Genomic DNA, 21,344 nt, shown 5'->3' on the forward strand with positions numbered 1-21,344 from the left:
GCTTGCTCCTGTAAGATAAACTGATTGTGAGCTTTCTTGGGACAAAACGCTTGCTGAATGACTAATTATCAATGCAATCTGAATTAAAAGTTATGGTGATACAAAAAGAACAAGAAAAGTGTCAATCTCAATACTGAAACTTGGATTCATGCTTCTAAACATATACCAAGACTCACAGTTAATGAATTTTAAATGCTAATTGTTAACTTTAAAGATATAATATGGTTTATTAGTTTAAACTGAAATGACATTTTGAAAAATTAATGCAGTTTATATTAAGAGACTGGCTATATGAAATTATATATATATATATATATATGGATAAATTCACACAACATGACCATTTAAAATGAACTAGAAGTCTCATAATTTACTTGCTTTGATATTTGTAAACTATTTAAAATCTGTCACTGGACTTATTATCTATAAGTCAACAACAGCTCGTTTGAACTCTTCAGCATGTTTTAAAAATCTTACCTCAGATTTACAGATATTGTGGGAAACAGCATCCGACTGAGGCAACTTTCTCTGAAGCCACTTTCTCGGTGAGAAGATGTTGCTTGAACCAGAGAGGTTGAGAGATAAATCCCTGGACGCGTTGCGTTTGCCACTTCTGTAGTCAAAATGAGCACTGGAGATCGACGAAGCGTCTGAAGATGTCGACAAACTCGACGAAGAAAGCCGTTGTTTCAGTCTGGAGTCCTCAGAAGCTGTTTGGCTGTTGGTAAATCCAGCTGTGGAGCTCGAGAACCGCTGAACGGTATTCGCGTCTCCGGGCGTCGCGCCGTTCCTCATCAGCGCAGAATCCAAACTACGAGTCTGCTGTAGTTTTCTCTTTGCGAGGGTTTTAGAGCCCGATGAGGAACACGAGAAGACGCTGTTTAGCAGCCCCTGTGCGGACATCCCTGCGATATGAGACACAGACTGACGCCCCAAACACAAACCCCATGTGAACGTGACTGACTGATGATGTTTGCCTCTCAACAGCAGGTGAAAATGTGGAAAAAATATATTTGATCAAAATAAGTATATCCTCTCATCCAACTCTGCTATATTTGTCAGCAGATAAACGAGGATGTTTCCACTGTTCACGCCAAAAAGCGCGTCAGTGAAGTTTCTCAACATCTCTCTGAACGTTCCCGCCCATTTTACCCGCACTCCAGCTCTGCCCTCCTCAAAGAGAAAAACTGAGGTAAACTTTTACAATTTTTGTTAACTGGCCGTGTCAATTATAAAATACATTTCAAGGGGGAGTCTAAAAGAGTTATTTCATCTAAATATAAAAATATATTTGTGTTTAATTCTGTTGAAGTTCGTCTCGCGCAACCCAAATTGTCTTTTGGCGCGTTTCGCTTAGATCGATGAACATCAATTGTTCAATTGACTTTTAAAACAAATATGTTTGTAATATGTGTTATATTTAAAATTTATATATATATATATATATATATATATATATATATATATATATATATATATATATATATATATATATATATATATATATATATATATATATATATATATATATATTAATTATTAGATAATGTATTTAATGCTACCTTCATGTGCTATCGGAAATTTGACAATTCCCACTTCTGAAGTCGTGATTACAAGACAAGTTTCGAAATGGTAGGGCGTTCATGTGCAATTTTTACCTAGGAAACTCGTATGGTGCGTTCAAGTCTTCCTGGGAAGTTCGTATTTACGAGGTGGGAAATCGTGTGTACGACGGTAGGTGCGTTCAAGTCACTTTCGTCGGAGTATGATGGCGGTGTGCCTTCTCTAAATTAATTACACAAAATAACAACACTTCTGCTTCTAGAAAATGTAGAGCAAATAATGTACATTAGTTTTTTATGTTTTTTAATTAATGTATGAAGCTGTTGTAAACTTTATTGTTGCATATTACATTTTTATATTGTGATGCTATTGTATTTTTTGCTGGGAATCAGCTTACTTTGTTGTAAATAGAAAAGCCTGACAATTCACTGCTAAATACCTGTAATATTGTGGTATTTCGCCATGTATCTGACTGACACGCCCCCAACTCGTACAGATCGGAGCTTAAAGAAAATTACGAGCTTCCCACTGGTATTTACGACATTGTGGTGGCATTCATGTCAGTTCTGCTCGTAAATACGATCTTTCCGACATGACTTGAACGCACCAGTAGGCCTATACGATAAATCCGAGAGCATTAAGGCAGCATAAGTTGTTAAAAATGATCTTAAAGGGATAGTTCACCCAAAAAGGAAAATTTGATGTTTATCTGCTTACCCCCAGCGCATCCAAGATGTAGGTGACTTTGATTCTTCAGTAGAACACAAATGATGATTTTTAACACCAACGTTGCAGTCTGTCAGTCATGTAATGTATGTCAATGGGAACTCCATATATAAGAGTAAAAAAAAACACGACAGACAAATCTAAATTAAACTCTGCAGCTCGTGACGACACATTGATGTCACAACAAAACCCAACCAATTGCTCCCCAAAACTAGCCCAATCACATTTGGGGTTCCACGAATCGCGTTATGGGGTGTCCGCGTTTTTGGGCGGGGCTCCCTGGTAAAATTCACATTCAAGGACTAAATATCACGTTATTTGGGGTCGATTCAACCCACGGACATGAAAAACAACTGCGGGAACAGTGTAAAAGTAGCCCAATTCCACGGGAAAACAGCGGACTTGGTAACACTGAATGGGAGGGCGTTCATGTGCAAATTTTACCTAGGAAACTCGTAGGCCTATATGATAATTCCGAGAGCACGTGGAGGCAGCATAAGTTGTTAAAAATGATCTTAACTTAAATTAATGCTGCCTTCATGTGCTATTCTGAAGTCGTGATTACGAGCTCGTCGCGTTAAAGACTGCGGTTGTCGGAATCATAGAGATACCAGGTTTATTCTTTCCTATTTATTTGGAAAGTATTATTAAACTAATTTATAGTAAATACTATAGTTTTTTTGAACCATACTATATTAAATTGTAATATGTATATAGGCTATTATAGTAGTTACAACACTGTGTTAATGAATGCTACAGCATACTATAGTGAACAGATAAACTGTAATGTAGTATACTTTATTTTTTTTACTACAGTGAACTGTAGTGTATTGAGTATATAATAGTAGAATAATAGTTGTAGAAACTACAACTATTGCGGAGGGGTTCGGACTAAAGCCCAAAGTATACTTCAGCTATCCATGTTCCGTGACAGTCCATGTGTGACATAATCACATCGTCATCAGGAGAGTCCGTGGACGTTGTTGAGAATATTTTGAAAGCCTTCCACAATCAACTGAAATAAAGTTTACCCGGGCCTTTAAAAAACAACCTGTGGCAACAGTGTAAAAGTAGCCCAATTCTGTGGGAAAACCACGGACTTGGCAACACTGCTTGGGTATCAAAAGGATCCCTGAGCTTTCCAGTGGTAAATACCACTTGAGAGGGAGTTCATGTCCAATTTTTAACTAGGAAACTCGTATTTACGATAATTCCGATATAGGGCTGTGCGATATGACGATATATATTGTTACCACAAAATAAAATGTCTATTGTTAGAGATTATCGTAGTACTTAAATATATTGCACTATTAACACTTCAAAGTGATGAAATACATGACTGAGAATATAAAGAGTGGGACGTGCTTGATGATAAAAGAGTTATAAGGGCAATATATCCTGAAAAGGAACTCAGAGTGCAGCGAGCGTGTGAGGACTGAACTGAGTGCTTTCTGACACCTAATTGGGCTTGAACGGTTAAATACACATACCTATGTGCCAAAGTGTCCATTTATTTGCAAGTAAACAGAGCCATTTATGTCTTAAGTGAAGGAACAGTTGAGAAAGACAAGGCTCGAGTTAAGCCGGGGACACACCTAACGATTAGCTGAACCATTCTAAGAACTGAACACGGGTCTATTTCGTCTGTCTTTGTACTATTGTAGTTTGTTTTCTTTGCTCTTTCTTTATCACAGTTTATTTGTCTTCAGTAAGCTTGAGAGTTTTTTAGGCTAGTATTAATTGTTTTAATTATATTGAAATTGATGATTATTATGAAATTTCAATGATATGGAAAATTTTGATGGCATAAAAATCTTATTTAAAGCAAAAATAACTATATCGTGATATATATCGTTACCGTGATATAAAATTACTCATATCGTGATATAAGATTTTGGTCACATCACCCAGCCCTATTCCAATAGCACATGAAGGCAGCATATTCAAGTCACTTTTTCGTCGGAACAAGATGGCAGTGTATACCTTCTCTAAATTAACTAAAATACAGTAAGTAAAATCTACTAAGAACAAAGAACATGCATCAGGTGTTTTTTGCTTTTCTATGTTTTTAATTAATTTATGAAGGCACTGTGAACGTTATCGTTTCATATTATATTGTTACATTACAATGCTATCATAGTTTGTGCAGACAGTTAGCTTATTTTGTTGTAAAAAGCTTGACAATGCCACTGCTAAATAGCTTCAAGTATTGTGGTATTCTGCCACATTTCTCACTGACACGCCTCAACTCGTAACTCTGGTTTTAAAGAAAATCCCACTCATATTTTCAACTTTGGGGTGGTGTTCACTGTTCATGTGTTTGTAAATTTGATCTTTACAACATGACATGAACTCACTGTTTGACTGACTTTTGACTTAGCTTTTGACTTAGCTTTTAAACATACTTAAAGGTAAAAAGAATATGTATGATTTCCTGCCCCAACGTTTTACCTCCTTAGGGAATTAGTACGAAGGTCCGCTCATGACATGCAGGAAAAAATAGTTGGCTAAATCGTGCCCTCAATTTATAAATCATGCCCACGATTTGCTAAATAATGCACACAATTTAGCAATTCAAGGGAATAAAATGGTAAATCGAGCGCACAATTTAGCAAATGAAGGGAACGAATTAGTAAATCGAGTGCACGATTTAGCAAATCGAGGGAACAAAATAGTAAATCGAGTGCGCAGCTTTAGCAAATCGAGGGAACAAATTAGTAAATCGAGCACACAATTTAGCAAATCGAGGGAATAAAATAGTAAATCGTGTGCACAATTTAGCAAATCGAGGGAACAAATAAGTAAATCATGCGCACAATTTAGCAATTCAAGGGAATAAAACGGTCAATCGAGCGCACAATTTAGCAAATCGAGGGAATGAAATAGTAAATTGAGCACACGATTTAGCAAATCGCGGGAATAAAATAGTAAATCGTGTGCACAATTTAGCAAATCGAGGGAATAAAATAGTAAATCGTGTGCACAATTTAGCAAATCGAGGGAATGAAATAGTAAATTGAGCGCACAATTTAGCAAATCGAGGGAATGAAATAGTAAATTGAGCACACGATTTAGCAAATCGAGGGAATAAAATAGTAAATTGTGTGCACAATTTAGCAAATCGAGGGAATAAATGGTAAATCGAGCGCACAATTTAGCAAATCGAGGGATCGAATTAGTAAAACGAGCACACAATTTAGCAAATCGAGGGAATAAAATAGTAAATCGTGTGCACAATTTAGCAAATCGAGGGAACAAATTAGTAAATCATGCGCACAATTTAGCAATTCAAGGGAATAAAATGGTAAATCGAGCGCACGATTTAGCAAATCGAGGGAACAAAATAGTAAATCGAGCGCACAGCTTAGCAAATCGAGGGAACGAATTAGTAAATCGAGCACACAATTTAGCAAAACGAGGGAATAAAATAGTAAATCGTGTGCACAATTTAGCAAATCGAGGGTACAAATTAGTAAATCATGCGCACAATTTAGCAATTCAAGGGAATAAAATGGTAAATCGAGCGCACAATTTAGCAAATCGAGGGAGCGAAATAGTAAATTGAGCACACGATTTAGCAAATTGAGGGAACGAAACAGTAAATCATGCGCACAATTTAGCAAATCGAGGGAACAAATTAGTAAATCATGCGCACAATTTAGCAATTCAAGGGATCGAATTAGTAAATCGAGCACACAATTTAGCAAATCGAGGGAATAAAATAGTAAATCGTGTGCACAATTTAGCAAATCGAGGGAACAAATTAGTAAATCATGCGCACAATTTAGCAATTCAAGGGATCGAATTAGTAAATCGAGCACACAATTTAGCAAATCGAGGGAATAAAATAGTAAATCGAGCACACAATTTAGCAAATCGAGGGAATAAAATAGTAAAACGTATGCACAATTTAGCAAATCGAGGGAACAAATTAGTAAATCATGCGCACAATTTAGCAATTCAAGGGAATAAAATGGTAAATCGAGCGCACGATTTAGCAAATCGAGGGAACAAAATAGTAAATCGAGCGCACAGCTTAGCAAATCGAGGGAACGAATTAGTAAATCGAGCACACAATTTAGCAAAACGAGGGAATAAAATAGTAAATCGTGTGCACAATTTAGCAAATCGAGGGAACAAATTAGTAAATCATGCGCACAATTTAGCAATTCAAGGGAATAAAATGGTAAATGGAGCACACTATTTAGCAAATCGAGGGAGCGAAATAGTAAATTGAGCACACGATTTAGCAAATTGAGGGAACGAAACAGTAAATCATGCGCACAATTTAGCAAATCGAGGGAATAAAATTTTAAATCGAGCGCACAATTTAGAAAACCGAGGGAGCGAAATAGTAAATTGAGCACATGATTTAGCAAATTGAGGGAACGAAATAGTAAATCATGCACACAATTTAGCAAATCGAGGGAATAAAATTTTATATCGAGTGCACAATTTAGTAAATTGAGGGAACGAAATAGTAAATCATGCGCACAATTTAGCAAATCGAGGGAATAAAATTTTTAATCGAGCGCACCGTTTTATTAAATTGAGGGAACAAAATAGTAAATCAAGCACACAATTTAGCAAATCGAGGGAATACAATTTTAAATCGAGCGCACTATTTAGCAAATCGAGGGAGCGAAATAGTAAATTGAGCACCCGATTTAGCAAATTGAGGGAACGATATAGTAAATCATGCGCACAATTTAGCAAATCGAGGGAATTAAATTTTAAATCGAGCGCACAATTTAGCAAATTGAGGGAACGAAATAGTAAATCATGCGCATAATTTAGCAAATCGAGGGAATAAAATTTTAAATCGAGCGCACAATTTAGCAAATTGAGGGAACGAAATAGTAAATCAAGCACACAATTTAGCAAATCGAGGGAACGGATTAGTAAATCGTGTGCATGATTTACTTTTATTTCTTGCATGTCATGTGTGGGGCTCAGTAAATGAGAGTTAAAAATATGAATTTGAATTGTAATTCAGTTTTGACTACAGTGAGATTCAAAATTGAATTCCAAAGGATTTTGACTTTTATAAATGTAATATTATAACATATTTCACATATTTTTATATAGGCCAATTTTTAATAAATATTTCACATTATGGGACTACACTTGATGACAGCATTTTTATTTTTGTGTCAACTATCCCTTTAAGTAATTCTTCCTCCAGTCATTCCAATTGAACTTCCAACTCGTGGATTGAAAAGAAGCCAATTCTTGTGATGTTGACTGTTTTGCTTGATCGCCACAACAGTGCGATGGTTTCCACAGAGAATTCAGTTGGATGTTATGAAGAAAATGTAAGCTTTGGTCACAGTTTTTCACTTCCACACCCATACGCTGTCTTAATTTATACTCACAGCATGACAGCAATTCGTCCCCAAGGGTTGTGCATTGAGTTATTGATATGATATATTTCCCCACCAGAATTGAACGATCAATCTTAATTAGAATATCATAACACATGCATGTCTGCTGGGGAAGACGAGGAAGAAGAAAACAGAGGTTTAAATAAACTCCATAGTCATAGTAAATGCCATCAAACCCCCTCAAAGAGAAAAGACTTTGCGTTAGATCTGCAACATATTATTCCAGAGTTTACATGATACCCCCAGAGCTTCTCGACATGGGGTTATTATCTCATTTTAGCACAGGAAAAAGGATCTCCGAAGACCTCTTTTAAGGTCTGTGAACGTAAACAAATAAGGGTGTAACTGAGAGCATTTCGGAAGATCTCCATACAGTAAAGATGCATGGATGTATTAGAAACATTTATGTTCATAATTAAAATTAGTCTAAGTAATACTTTGGATATAACTTTGAACAGTTTGTAGTCCCTTACAAAAAAAGAAGTTTATTCAAGTGTGCTATTAGTATACTTCTTTTAAACTAAAAAATAAGTATACTTTCAGTCTACTTTTTATGAACTTCTCTTAATACTTGACTTATACTGACAGAAAAGTCTAAGTATATTTAGTCCATATACTCACAGAGTTTTACACACTGTCTTATAAACATACATTGTTTGAAAATATGGATTTATAAAGAAAACAAACACAAATTAATACCCAAATTGGATCATAGTAGTATACTTAAAGTGCAAAAATAATATATAAATAGTTAAGTTCACTTCAAGAAAACTTACAAGTGTAGTATAAAACTACTAAAGTAGTAGTTAATCGAGAGTATACTTCAAAGGGTACTTTAATAAACTAAAAAATGTGCTACAAGTATTTAACTAGTAAACTGCCCCATAAATCCACTTGTAGTATAGTTGCAGTACAAACAAAAAACATAGTTGTGTACTCAAAGTTTACTACTGTTACACTTAAAGTATACTTAAAAGTATACTTTTATACAATAAAAAGTGGTCCAATTTAGTCCCAAGTATAGTACACTTACAAGTATAGTACTAGTACATTAATATTAGTACACTTGCTGCATAAAGTAAAATACTTGAACTTTACTTACTTGAAGTATGAACTTGAACTTGAACTTGAAGTATACTTATTTTTTTAAGGGATATTCAGATAGACACACATCATGTGCTTTTAAACACTTTTTAATTTGTGTTCCAAACCTGTAAGGATTTCTTTGTTCCGTGAGACACAAAAGAAGATATTTTAAGAAATGCTGGGCTTCAAAACAACATTGGACCCCATTGGCTTTGGACAATGAGACGTTTTTCAAAATATCTTACATAATAATTAGGAAAACATTGTCAAAACAAACTTTGATGTCGGCTTAAACATAAAAAAGTTTCCAGAAGTTACAAATGTAACTAAAATATTTGAAGAGCTGCACACACTATAAAAAAATATTTTAACTAAATTTAATTTATACAATTGTTTTGTCCAATGTATTTGAATTGACAAAATTAAAAATTGATATAAACTTTTAGGCTAAGTAATCTCAAAAAAGCCCATGCAAAAAAGAGGTTTAGAGGAACTAACAATAACCCAAGTGTGTACAATAACAGTATGTTGACTTTGTCATTCCAGCCTAATTAAAATGACAGTAGAGATGAAGAAACAGACACACCCTCTCGTCATTATATTTTTCACTCGATTTTGTTCTCGTCATGTCTGAACATTTTCTGGACTCTTGCTCAACTGACTGACTGGTTGCACAATAACTTCTCTTGAGTTTAAAAGACAGCGCTGGCAGGAGATTATCCCAATGACACCATAAATATCGAGGTTTGTTGGAGAAACTAGACTGATGTGATGCATTTTGGCCTTTGTTTCAGAAATAAACCAACTCAGAATTAGCAAAGAAAGTCAAAAAAATGCTCTACAGGTTTGTAAAGTGAGGAAAAATGCAACAAACCGCGCGTTTAGAAATAAAATTTAATGTGTTTGCAAATCCGGTTTTGAGTTCTCTTGCACAATTTCTTCAAACGGCTCCATGTGTAACATAAAAGATTTATGAATACAATAGACATTGTGCCAGAAATGCTGTAAAAAAAAAGTGAAACAAATTCACACAGTAAAAGTTTTCCATTAAAACGGTAATATACCGTAAAAACAATGCATTCTGGGTAATTTTATTTGTTTTTTGATAAAGAAATATGTAGGCTACTTTCTCGAAAACATCAAATATTACCCAGAATGCATTAGTTTTAAGTTTTATTACAGTATATTACAATGCATTCTGGACAATACTAGAATGTATTGTTTTTATGTTTTATAACTTCTGTATATTACAGTGCATTTTGGGTAATCTTATTTGTCATTTTCCAGAAAGTAGCCTATACGTTAATTTCTCGAAAATTACAAATATTACCCAGAATGCATTGTTTTTACGTTTTATTACTTCTGTATACAACAATGCATTCTGGTTAATATTATTTGTAGTTTTCGAAAAAGTAACCTTTACGTTACTTTCTCGAAAACATCAAATATTACCCAGAATGCATTAGTTTTAAGTTTTATTACAGAATAATGCATTCTGGATAATATAGGGTACTTTCTCGAAAACATCAGATATTACCCAGAATGCATTGTTTTTATGTTTTATAACTTCTGTATATTACAGTGCATTTTGGGTAATCTTATTTGTCATTTTCCAGAAAGTAGCCTATACGTTAATTTCTCGAAAATTACAAATATTACCCAGAATGCATTGTTTTTACGTTTTATTACTTCTGTATACAACAGTGCATTCTGGTTAATATTATTTGTAGTTTTCAAAAAAGTAGCCTTTACGTTACTTTCTCGAAAACATCAAATATTACCCAGAATGCATTAGTTTTAAGTTTTATTACAGAATAATGCATTCTGGATAATATAGGGTACTTTCTCGAAAACATCAGATATTACCCAGAATGCATTGTTTTTATGTTTTATTACTTCTGTATATTACAGTGCATTTTGGTTAATATTATTTGTCGTTTTCGAGAAAGTAGCCTATACGTTAATTTCTCGAAAATTACAAATATTACCCAGAATGCATTGTTTTCACAGTATATTAATGTTTCAATGGAAAATGATATTTAACTGTGTAAATTTGTTTTGTTTTTTACAGCTATTTTTTAGAGTGTAACTAAAAATGTCATAATTCCATTACAGTTATATATTTCTTAATTTTAAAACATATTTATTGCACTATTAAACCTAAGTAAACAATATAAGTTGGACCAACCTAAGACAAAAAAAGTTGTTCAGATGTAAGCAGTGATGTGCAGTGTGTGTGACTGTCATGGCCGGCGGTGTGACGGCAGTAATGCAGCGTCAGCTCCTTCTCACAGACACACACCTGAGAACCGCAGAAACCAATGACTAACCCTTCTGTGTGTCAATGACAGCCTTTGTTCACATCACGTTAGTCACTTTGCTCAAATGTCCTGAGGAGCACTGCGGTGATGTGTCACCAGTGTTGAATTCTGGGAATAGACTGCAGTTCCAGTATTACACACTAGTCTGTGCTGTTAGACTGTATTTTGAAGGGTACAACATGAACTAACAATGAATAACACTTCTACAGTATTTATTAATCTTATAAATGATGTTTTCACTGTCGAGAAGCAATTATGAAGAATATCAAACTCCTTTTTCTGCTTGAAAATCAGTGATCTTTCTGCCGTATGCCTTCACAGAATCACAGTGTGATTGGAAAAACATGAAGAAAGATTACTGGAGTACGTTTTACAAGAAAATACTATTTCATTTTTTTTCTGATTCATAATTTTACATTTAATTCATTTTAATTATTTGTAAAATTTACTAGCAATTTCTGTGTGAAAATGATTTCAAAGTACATTTAGTTTCAGTGCATATGCGGTTCAGCTCAAAATGATCAATTTAAATATTTCAACACATTATACTTTACTAAAACGAATATGTTTGGACATTTTATTGCTTTTTTAAATGTATATATGATTGATTGAGCCAGTTTAAGTGCTCTTCTTACTTTATTGCACATGCTTGATTCGCCCTCTAGTGGAACATTTAAACAATGCCTTGCCATTTTGATACATTTTTCAGTCATTTCTCTTCTCCAGTAAATGTATCTTGATTTAAGAACGTTCAGATATTTGTGCTGGAAATCAAGACAGAAACACTGAGGAAGAGCATCATTGTCTGCAGTGCTGCACTGCCCTTTTCTGACTTCTAACAGAGATGTTTTTATATGATCTTAAGTTCTTTGCATCACATCTCAGAAGTGATCACCTCAAATGCACTTTCGATCAGAAGGAATCTGTATCTGCTCTGGGAACAGAGCCTGATCGCTGTTAAAAGGCTTCTGTGAATCATCTCTGTCCGGTGGATTCGTAATGATTTCAGGAAATGAAATGACTCACGGTTAGGAAAGTGTTATTGCTCTGCTGTTTCACTCAGGACTATTTGTTTTATTGGTCAATATCCTAATTTACCTGTTCATTATTACTTGTGTCAGTTTTGACTTTGCAATTTAGACCTAGTATGTCATAATTACAACTTTTTGTCATAAATTTCAACTTAGAATGTCATTAATTTTGACTGTTTACATCATAATTATGACTTGATCTCATAAATATGACTTTTTATGTCATTTCAACTTACTTTTTCAATTTTAACTTCTCGTAATTTTGACTTGTATTGTAAATTTGAGTTCAATGTCATAATTTCAGCTTTTTGTTATAAATTTAAACTTAGTATGTCATAATTTTGACTTTTTACATCATAATTATGAATTGATTTCATAAATGTGACCTTTTATGTTATGATTTTCATATCTGTTCATATTTTTAATGACTTAATGACATTTCATCATCATTTTTACTTAGTATGTCATAATTTTCACAACTTCATATTTTGAATAACTTGACATTTGACATTTTGTCATACATTTCAAATTATTGGTCAATGTCCTAATTTAGCTTTTCATTGTTACTTAGCTTGTCAGTTTTGACTTATGTTGTAATTTTGACTTTGTACGTCATAATTCCAAATTTTTGTCATAACTTTCAGCTTAGTATGTCATAACTATGACTTTTTGTCATTAATTATGACTTTTTATTTCATAATTATGACTTAGTATGCCATTATTTTGACGTTTTACACCATAATTATGACTTGATCTCATAAATGACTTATGTCATTTCAACTGTCAATTTTAACTTGTAAATTTGACTTTTTTGTCATAATTTAATCTTTTTGTCATAATTTCAACTTAGTATGTCATTATTTTGACTTTTTATGCCATAATTATGACTTGATCTCATTAATATGGCCTTTTATGTCACAGTTTTCACAACTTTTAATATTTGAATGACTTAATGACATTTTGTCAAAAATGTCAACTTAGTATGTCATTAATTATTGAATATAGTATTTTGACTTTTCATGTTATAATTGGCTTAGCATGTCATTATTTAGACTTTTTACATCATAATTATGAATTGATCTAAGAAATATGACCTTATGTCATCATTTCAACTTAGTATGTCATAATTTTGACATACACCATACTTACAGTTTTTTTAATTGCATTGACATTATTTATAATAATTAATTTACCAGGTGAGACCTGTGTTTCTTTCACAAATAGCATGCTCATATATTAATGCACCAAAGCAAATGTAATGAGCTACAAAGTGCAGACAGCAGCAGTTACTCATGGCAATATGCAGTTAGATCAAGGTTTACTGTGTGAGTATAGTGATCTGTGTATGAGAGCTGGCACTTTTTAATGCTTATGAAAAAGAGCTGCATTATGATTATTCTCCTTTTGTGCGCCACAGAAAGAACAACATGCATGAACCGCACATGAGTGAATAATGACAGAATGTACATTCATTTCAGTAATGATTTTGTCTTTTATCTGAGGACAGGCTCAGGAGACTGGATTCCTCGGTGTCCTGAAGGTGTGAGATTGGACGGCTGTGATTCGCACCCTTCCCACCTCACAGCAGGAACGGTGAGTGTGCAAATGGACGGCTGCGTTTTAAACAACCACCAACATGCACCGACAGAGACTGTGAAGCTCGCTAAGAGGTGCGACAGAAAGGGTTCACATTTCCTCCTCAATGGACAGCACCACACACACACACACACACACACACACACACACACACACACACACACACACACACACACACACGCTACACCTACTGACCCATACTCTTAGCAGATATATATATATATATATATATATATATATATATATATATATATATATATATATATATATATATATATATTCATTCGAAAAGGACAGTCTTTCTCTTCTCGGGAAAATGGAGCAGAAATATTGATTATTCATTTTACACTCTTGGGCATGTCTATGAAAGAAAAAAATCATGGTTTGGTAAATCACAATTATGACATATTTATGGCATATAACATCAAAATTATGACATAAAAATATATATAGCCTTTTTATGTCATAGTTTCAACTTCTTATGTCATATAATTATGCATTTTTATCTCATGATTGACTTAGCATGTCAATATTTTGACTTACATCAGTTATAATCTGATCTCATAAATATGACCTTTTATGTCATAATTGTCATATAATGGATGACTTAAGGATAAATTTTAATTGAGTATGTCATTATTTTTACATTTTACGTCATAATTATGACTTGATCGCTTTTATTTAATACATTTTATAACTTTTCTTGTTATGAATGGCTAAATTTATTTTATCTCATAATTTTACCTAGTATCTCATAATTTTGATGACTTAGTGTCATAATTTAAATTTAATATGTCATAATTTTGACTTGTTACATCATAATTATAACTTGATCTCATAAATATGACCTTTTATGTTACAATTTTCACAACTTTTCATATTATGAGTGGCTTAATGACTTTTTATGTCATCATTTCAACTTGGTATGTCAATTGTGTCAGTTATTTAATAATTAACTTTTTATGTCAAAAACTGCGATTCATCCAGTAGTGAAACAAGTGAAGTCTTTATGAGTGAGTCATTGAATCATTCACTCAAGAGATTCATTCAAAAAAACTGATTCATCCAGTAGTGAAACAAGTGAAGTCTTTATGAGTGAGTCATTGAATCATTCACTCAAGAGAGTCATTCAAAAACACTGATTCATCCAGTAGTAAAACAAGTGAAGTCTTTATGAGTGAGTCACTGAATCATTCACTCAAGAGATTCATTCAAAAACACTGATTCATCCAGTAGTAAAACAAGTGAAGTCTTTTTGAGTGAGTCATTGAATCATTCACTCAAGAGATTCATTCAAAAACACTGATTCATCCAGTAGTGAAACGAGTGAAGTCTTTATGAGTGAGTCATTGAATCATTCACTCAAGGGTTTCATTCAAAAACGCTGATTCATCCAGTAATGAAACAAGTGAAGTCTTTATGAGTGAGTCATTGAATCATTCACTCAAGGGATTCATTCAAAAACGCTGATTCATCCAGTAGTGAAACAAGAGAAGTCTTTATGAGTGGGTCATTGAATCGTAAACTCAAGAAATTCATTCAAAAAAGCTGATTCATCCAGTAGTGAAACAAGTGAAGTCTTTATGAGTGAGTCATTGAATCATTCACTCAAGGGATTCATTCAAAAAAGCTGATTCATCCAGTAATGAATCAAGTGAAGTCTTTATGAGTGAGTCATTGAATCATTCACTCAAGAGATTCATTCGAAAACGCTGATTCATCCAATAGTGAAACAAGAGAAGTCTTTATGAGTGAGTAATTGAATCATAAACTCAAGAGATTCATTCAAAAACGCTGATTCATCCAGTAGTGAAACAAGTGAAGTCTTTATGAGTGAGTCATTGAATCATTCACTCAAGGGATTCATTCAAAAAAGCTGATTCATCCAGTAATGAATCAAGTGAAGTCTTTATGAGTGAGTCATTGAATCATTCACTCAAGGGATTCATTCAAAAACGCTGATTCATCCAATAGTGAAACAAGAGAAGTCTTTATTAGTGAGTCACTGAATCATTCATTCAAGAGATTCATTCAAAAACGCTGATTCATCCAGTAGTGAAACGAGTGAAGTCTTTATGAGTGAGTCATTGAATCATTCACTCAAGGAATTCATTCAAAAAAGCTGATTCATCCAGTAGTGAAACAAGTGAGTCATTGAATCATTCATTCAAATGGATTAAAAAATAAATGAAAAAATGAATTAAATGTTTTTAAAATAGACTGCAGCAATACTTTTTTTTTTTGTCAGAATCTCTAGTAAAGTACAAACGTGGGAATCTGAATCGCCAACTAAACATGACCTTTTCATTTCTTCAGTGTGCTGCTGTCCTGTGATTTTCAGCGTTCACAACCTGCTTTCGTTCCACTGAAATACCCCTCTGCTGGTCTATTCATCATTATGCATTATATAAATCATTTCAAGATTTGCCATGAAGCTTTGCTGGAAAAGATTTTTCAACAAAAGCTGTATGACTGTCATATCAGTCCTGTGATTTCACAAGTGAAGGGCAGGATTTGGGAGATTTGCCTTTCCAGACTCACCCTGTGGAAGATGGTTTCTGCATTTTAAGTAAGTCTCTGTCTCTTTTTGTGACCTTACTAGCATATTGATTCTTTTCTCCCACATTTCAGATAATTGCCAGATACTGTGAACCCAATATTCCCTGTGCTTCTGCTGGCCAATGAGAGACGTGTGTGTGGACACAAGAGAAACAATCGATAGAGGAATAGGATACTCAAATTTTTCACTACAAGCAGAGAGGAGCTTACGTAACGCTCAAACGCTGCACATCTTGCATGAAGCAGCTGCGTCTCTTTGGGGTCGCGACAGTAACGTGCGTACAAGATCTGAAACCACGGCAACAGCTGAGCTGAGGAGAGCAGCTGCGCTTTGTTTTTGCTTCGTAAGGTTCTGCACATCATGACATGACAGCACTACAGCACGGCGATGATGTCATTTGAGCGTGGATGATGTCACTGGAAGATTTGATTGATCGTGGACTGATGCAAAGCCTTCAAAAGCATGATGTGTTTTATCTCCAATCATAGTTTCTGTGGTTTTATCATATAGTGTCAAATTATTACAATTTCTGCACTACTTGCAGGTGAGAAGTTGGCCATTTTCTCTTCAGTATGAGTGGGGATATTTGTTTTTAATGACCCTACGAGTTCGATTAAACTATTAAAATATGAGGAAAATATTTTATATTTTTAAACATGTTAAATATGAGGAAAGAGCAAAACACTAGACCTGGTTAAGGTATTTATCTTACAAAACTATTTCAAAGTATTATGCTATTCCCTCTCTCTCTCAAACACACACATCTGTTTTGCATGCACTAAGTCTCCTCCCAATATGCAAATGACCGTTTTATTGTTTGTTATGCAATAGCTGTACAGGATACACTTCTTCTGAATTATTAACGTTACGCATACAGTATCTGTGCAGCTGTTTGAATAGAAAAGCATCGCTCAGATCCATATATAGCCAGAGAAATATGCATTATTTTTTTGATAGATATATTCTCATGGATCTCAAGGGCTTGTTTGTGCATTGCATCTGAAGCCAACTATAATTATGAAAATACTAAACACAGCCCTGTTTGGACTTAAGGCACGAATGATCATTGATAAATGTAATGTGTTTGTTTGTTTATTGAAAACATTTTATGCACTTTTGCAGCATTCAACCATGCATAGTAAATTCATTTCAGATCGTTGACATCTCATTTTTGTTATTTTAAAGTCCCCCTGAGATTTTAAGTTAATATTACAATAATTTGTCAACACATATCAATACATTTATCATTATTTCTTTGTAATATTATGTGATAAAAAGTCATTATATTTTTTTGACATTTTAAAGTCATTATGAAGTATATAATGTAATAAACTTCATATCCTAATTATGACTTTATCTCTTAATGTCTGTCATAATTTGACATTTCAAATCAAAATATTATTTTTTATTTCATAATTATGACTTTTTATGTCATAATTGTCATAAATATGTCATATTTATTATTTTTCATGTCATTGACTTTTTGTCATAAATTTAACTTGTCAATTTCAAATTTTTTCACAGTTTCAAATTTTTATGTCATAAAGTAGAATTATTGTTATGATTTTTATCACAATTTTTTGTCACAATTTTTTGTCATAATTTTGATTTGTCATATTTACAATTTTTCATGTCATAATATTGACTTTTTGTTGTCATAATTAAAAATTTTAATTTCATAAATCTTAGTATGTTATAGTTTTCATATGTCATAGTTATAACTTATGACTGTCATAATTTCAACTTTTTGTCATAATATTGACTTGATGTCAAAAATTGAACTTTTTGTTAGAATTTTAAATATTGTAAATCATAATTTCGATTTATTATGTTGTAATTTAAACTTTTTATAATTTTTGTAATAATTTCGATGTGATTTTTAATGTCATAAATGCTTTTTGTCATAATTTCAACTTTTTATGTCATAATTCTTAGAATTACATAATTTTTATTAAATAAGTATTACTTTAATTATTAGTTTTTCTTTAACTCACAAACGCCTGTTTGGAAACCCTGTTCTATATTATTAGTCATAAATTATCATATTTATAATCCCTGGTAAGTTTTCATGTCTGTGAACCACATTTCAAATAGCTTTATTTGAGCTTTAATCATGTGATGGGATGAGTAAATGTCAGAGTATCCATGTGAAGATGCAGAAAGTCTGCGGTCACAGTCTCTGACGCCCTCTGACTGCATCTATAAGCCACTGGATCACTGAATATTCCACGTATTGATCGGCGTGTGTCATACAGTGAGATAAACACATTTTCCTGTCGTTTACTCTGGCAGGAGCCGATACAGCAGCAGTTTGTGCTGCAGCAGATGCATAAGCATTGCAAACTCTGTGTGTGCGTGTGTGTGTGCGTGTGTGTGCGTGCGTGTGTGTGTGTGTGTGTGTGTGTGTGTGTGTGTGTGTGTGTGTGTGTGTGTGTGTGTGTGTGTGTGTGTGTGTGTGTGATGGAAAAGCAGGCCACTGCTCGTCATGCTGTGCTTCATGGCCCTGGGCTTGTGTCATGCCACATGACTGGATGGCTTCACGTTAAATATTCATTTCACAGGAGGAAATAATCATGTTATTTTTATCAGACTGAGCTTATTTTTTACAGACTCTAAAAGCTCTTTGAGGTTTTACTTCCACACATTTATGAGGTGAAAGTGTCAAGGAGAGATGAAAATGTGAGTGGAAAGATTATGAGCACAGTAAGGATGAATGAGTGGGTGGTGAATAAAGCAGAACGCCATATTACAGCCATTTGACCACATGTAAGGTGTTCTTAGAGCCTGAAGAGGGGCGTCTGGAGTAATGAAAGGGGGCAATGACATCACACAAAAAGCTAACAGACACTCACTATGACCGCTTCACTAACACGTAACACACACTCATTGCGACTGCTTCACTAACATGTAACACACACTAATTGTGTCCGCTTCACTAACACGTAACACACACTCATTGCGACTGCTTCACTAACATGTAACACACACTCATTATGACTGCTTCACTAACATGTAACACACACTCATTGTGACTGCTTCACTAACACATAACACACACTCATTGCGACTGCTTCACTAACACATAACACACACTCATTATGACTGCTTCACTAACATGTAACACACACTCATTGTGACTGCTTCACTAACACGTAACACACACTCATTGCGACTGCTTCACTAACATGTAACACACACTCATTATGACTGCTTCACTAACATGTAACACACACTCATTGTGACTGCTTCACTAACATGTAACACACACTCATTGTGACTGCTTCACTAACACGTAACACACACTCATTGCGACTGCTTCACTAACATGTAACACACACTCATTATGACTGCTTCACTAACATGTAACACACACTCATTGTGACTGCTTCACTAACACATAACACACACTCATTGTGACCGCTTCACTAACATGTAACACACACTCATTGTGACTGCTTCACTAACATGTAACACACACTCATTGTGACTGCTTCACTAACATGTAACACACACTAATTGTGACCGCTTCACTAACATGTAACACACACTCATTGTGACTGCTTCACTAACACGTAACACACACTCATTGTGACTGCTTCACTAACACGTAACACACACTCATTGTGACTGCTTCACTAACACATAACACACACTCATTATGACTGATTCACTAACACGTAACACACACTCATTGTGACTGCTTCACTAACATGTAACACACACTAATTGTGACCGCTTCACTAACATGTAACACACACTCATTGTGACTGCTTCACTAACACGTAACACACACTCATTGTGACTGCTTCACTAACATGTAACACACACTAATTGTGACCGCTTCACTAACATGTAACACACACTCATTGTGAATGCTTCACTAACACGTAACACACACTCATTGTGACTGCTTCACTAACACGTAACACACACTCATTGTGACTGCTTCACTAACATGTAACACACACTAATTGTGACCGCTTCACTAACATGTAACACACACTCATTGTGACTGCTTCACTAACATGTAACACACACTCATTGTGACTGCTTCACTAACACGTAACACACACTCATTGTGACTGCTTCACTAACACGTAACACACACTCATTGTGACTGCTTCACTAACACATAACACACACTCATTGTGACTGCTTCACTAACATGTAACACACACTCATTGTGACTGCTTCACTAACACGTAACACACACTCATTGTGACTGCTTCACTAACACGTAACACACACTCATTGTGACTGCTTCACTAACATGTAACACACACTCATTGTGACTGCTTCACTAGTTGTTCGTTATGTGTTAGTGAAGCAGTCGCAATGAGTGTGTGTTATGTGTTAGTGAAGCAGTCACAATGAGTGTGTGTTACATGTTAGTGAAGCGGTCACAATTAGTGTGTGTTACATGTTAGTGAAGCAGTCACAATGAGTGTGTGTTACATGTTAGTGAAGCGGTCACAATTAGTGTGTGTTACATGTTAGTGAAGCAGTCATAATGAGTGTGTGTTATGTGTTAGTGAAGCAGTCGCAATGAGTGTGTGTTATGTGTTAGTGAAGCAGTCACAATGAGTGTGTGTTACATGTTAGTGAAGCAGTCATAATGAGTGTGTGTTACATGTTAGTGAAGCAGTCGCAATGAGTGTGTGTTACGTGTTAGTGAAGCAGTCACAATGAGTGTGTGTTACGTGTTAGTGAAGCGGTCATAGTGCACTGTAGTGTCCCTGAGGTAAAACTAGAATCATTCGCCGCTATAGGAGAGGAAGAATTATCTAAACTTATCAAATCATCAAAATCAACGACATGTATGTTAGACCCAATGCCGACTAAACTACTGAAAGAAATGCTTCCAGAGGTCGTAGGTCCACTTCTTGATATAATTAATTCATCTTTAACACTAGGACACGTGCCAAAAACCTTTAAGCAGGCTATTATCAAACCTCTTATTAAAAAACCTCAACTAGATCCGAGAGATTTAGTAAATTACAGGCCAATCTCGAATCTACCTTTTCTGTCAAAGATACTAGAAAAGGCAGTTTCAACACAACTGTGTTCCTTTTTAGAA

At 34.4% G+C, this 21,344-nt stretch overlaps 1 protein-coding gene and 1 long non-coding RNA gene across 3 annotated transcripts in view; one reads left to right on the forward strand and one right to left on the reverse strand.

Moving 5' to 3' along the window:
- LOC137036144 (rho GTPase-activating protein 6) overlaps positions 1 to 1,091 on the reverse strand; it is a 56,102-nt gene extending 55,011 nt beyond the window's left edge. Inside the window, exon 1 of one of the 2 annotated variants that reach the window (XM_067410162.1) lies at positions 478 to 1,090. In XM_067410162.1, coding sequence (XP_067266263.1) covers positions 478 to 903 — 426 coding nt within the window. In that variant the 5' untranslated portion in view covers positions 904 to 1,090. Of the gene's footprint in view, positions 1 to 477 lie in introns of both variants that reach the window. The other variant, XM_067410163.1, reaches the window with a different exon arrangement.
- LOC137036146 (uncharacterized) lies at positions 1,082 to 17,450 on the forward strand. Its single transcript, XR_010897142.1, has 3 exons — positions 1,082 to 1,192; positions 13,619 to 13,704; positions 16,339 to 17,450. It is a non-coding gene; the product is annotated as an uncharacterized lncRNA (long non-coding RNA).
- Positions 17,451 to 21,344: the final 3,894 nt, after the last annotated feature.

This window comes from Chanodichthys erythropterus, chromosome 14, assembly GCF_024489055.1.
Source record: "Chanodichthys erythropterus isolate Z2021 chromosome 14, ASM2448905v1, whole genome shotgun sequence".
Classification (NCBI taxonomy): domain Eukaryota; kingdom Metazoa; phylum Chordata; class Actinopteri; order Cypriniformes; family Xenocyprididae; genus Chanodichthys; species Chanodichthys erythropterus.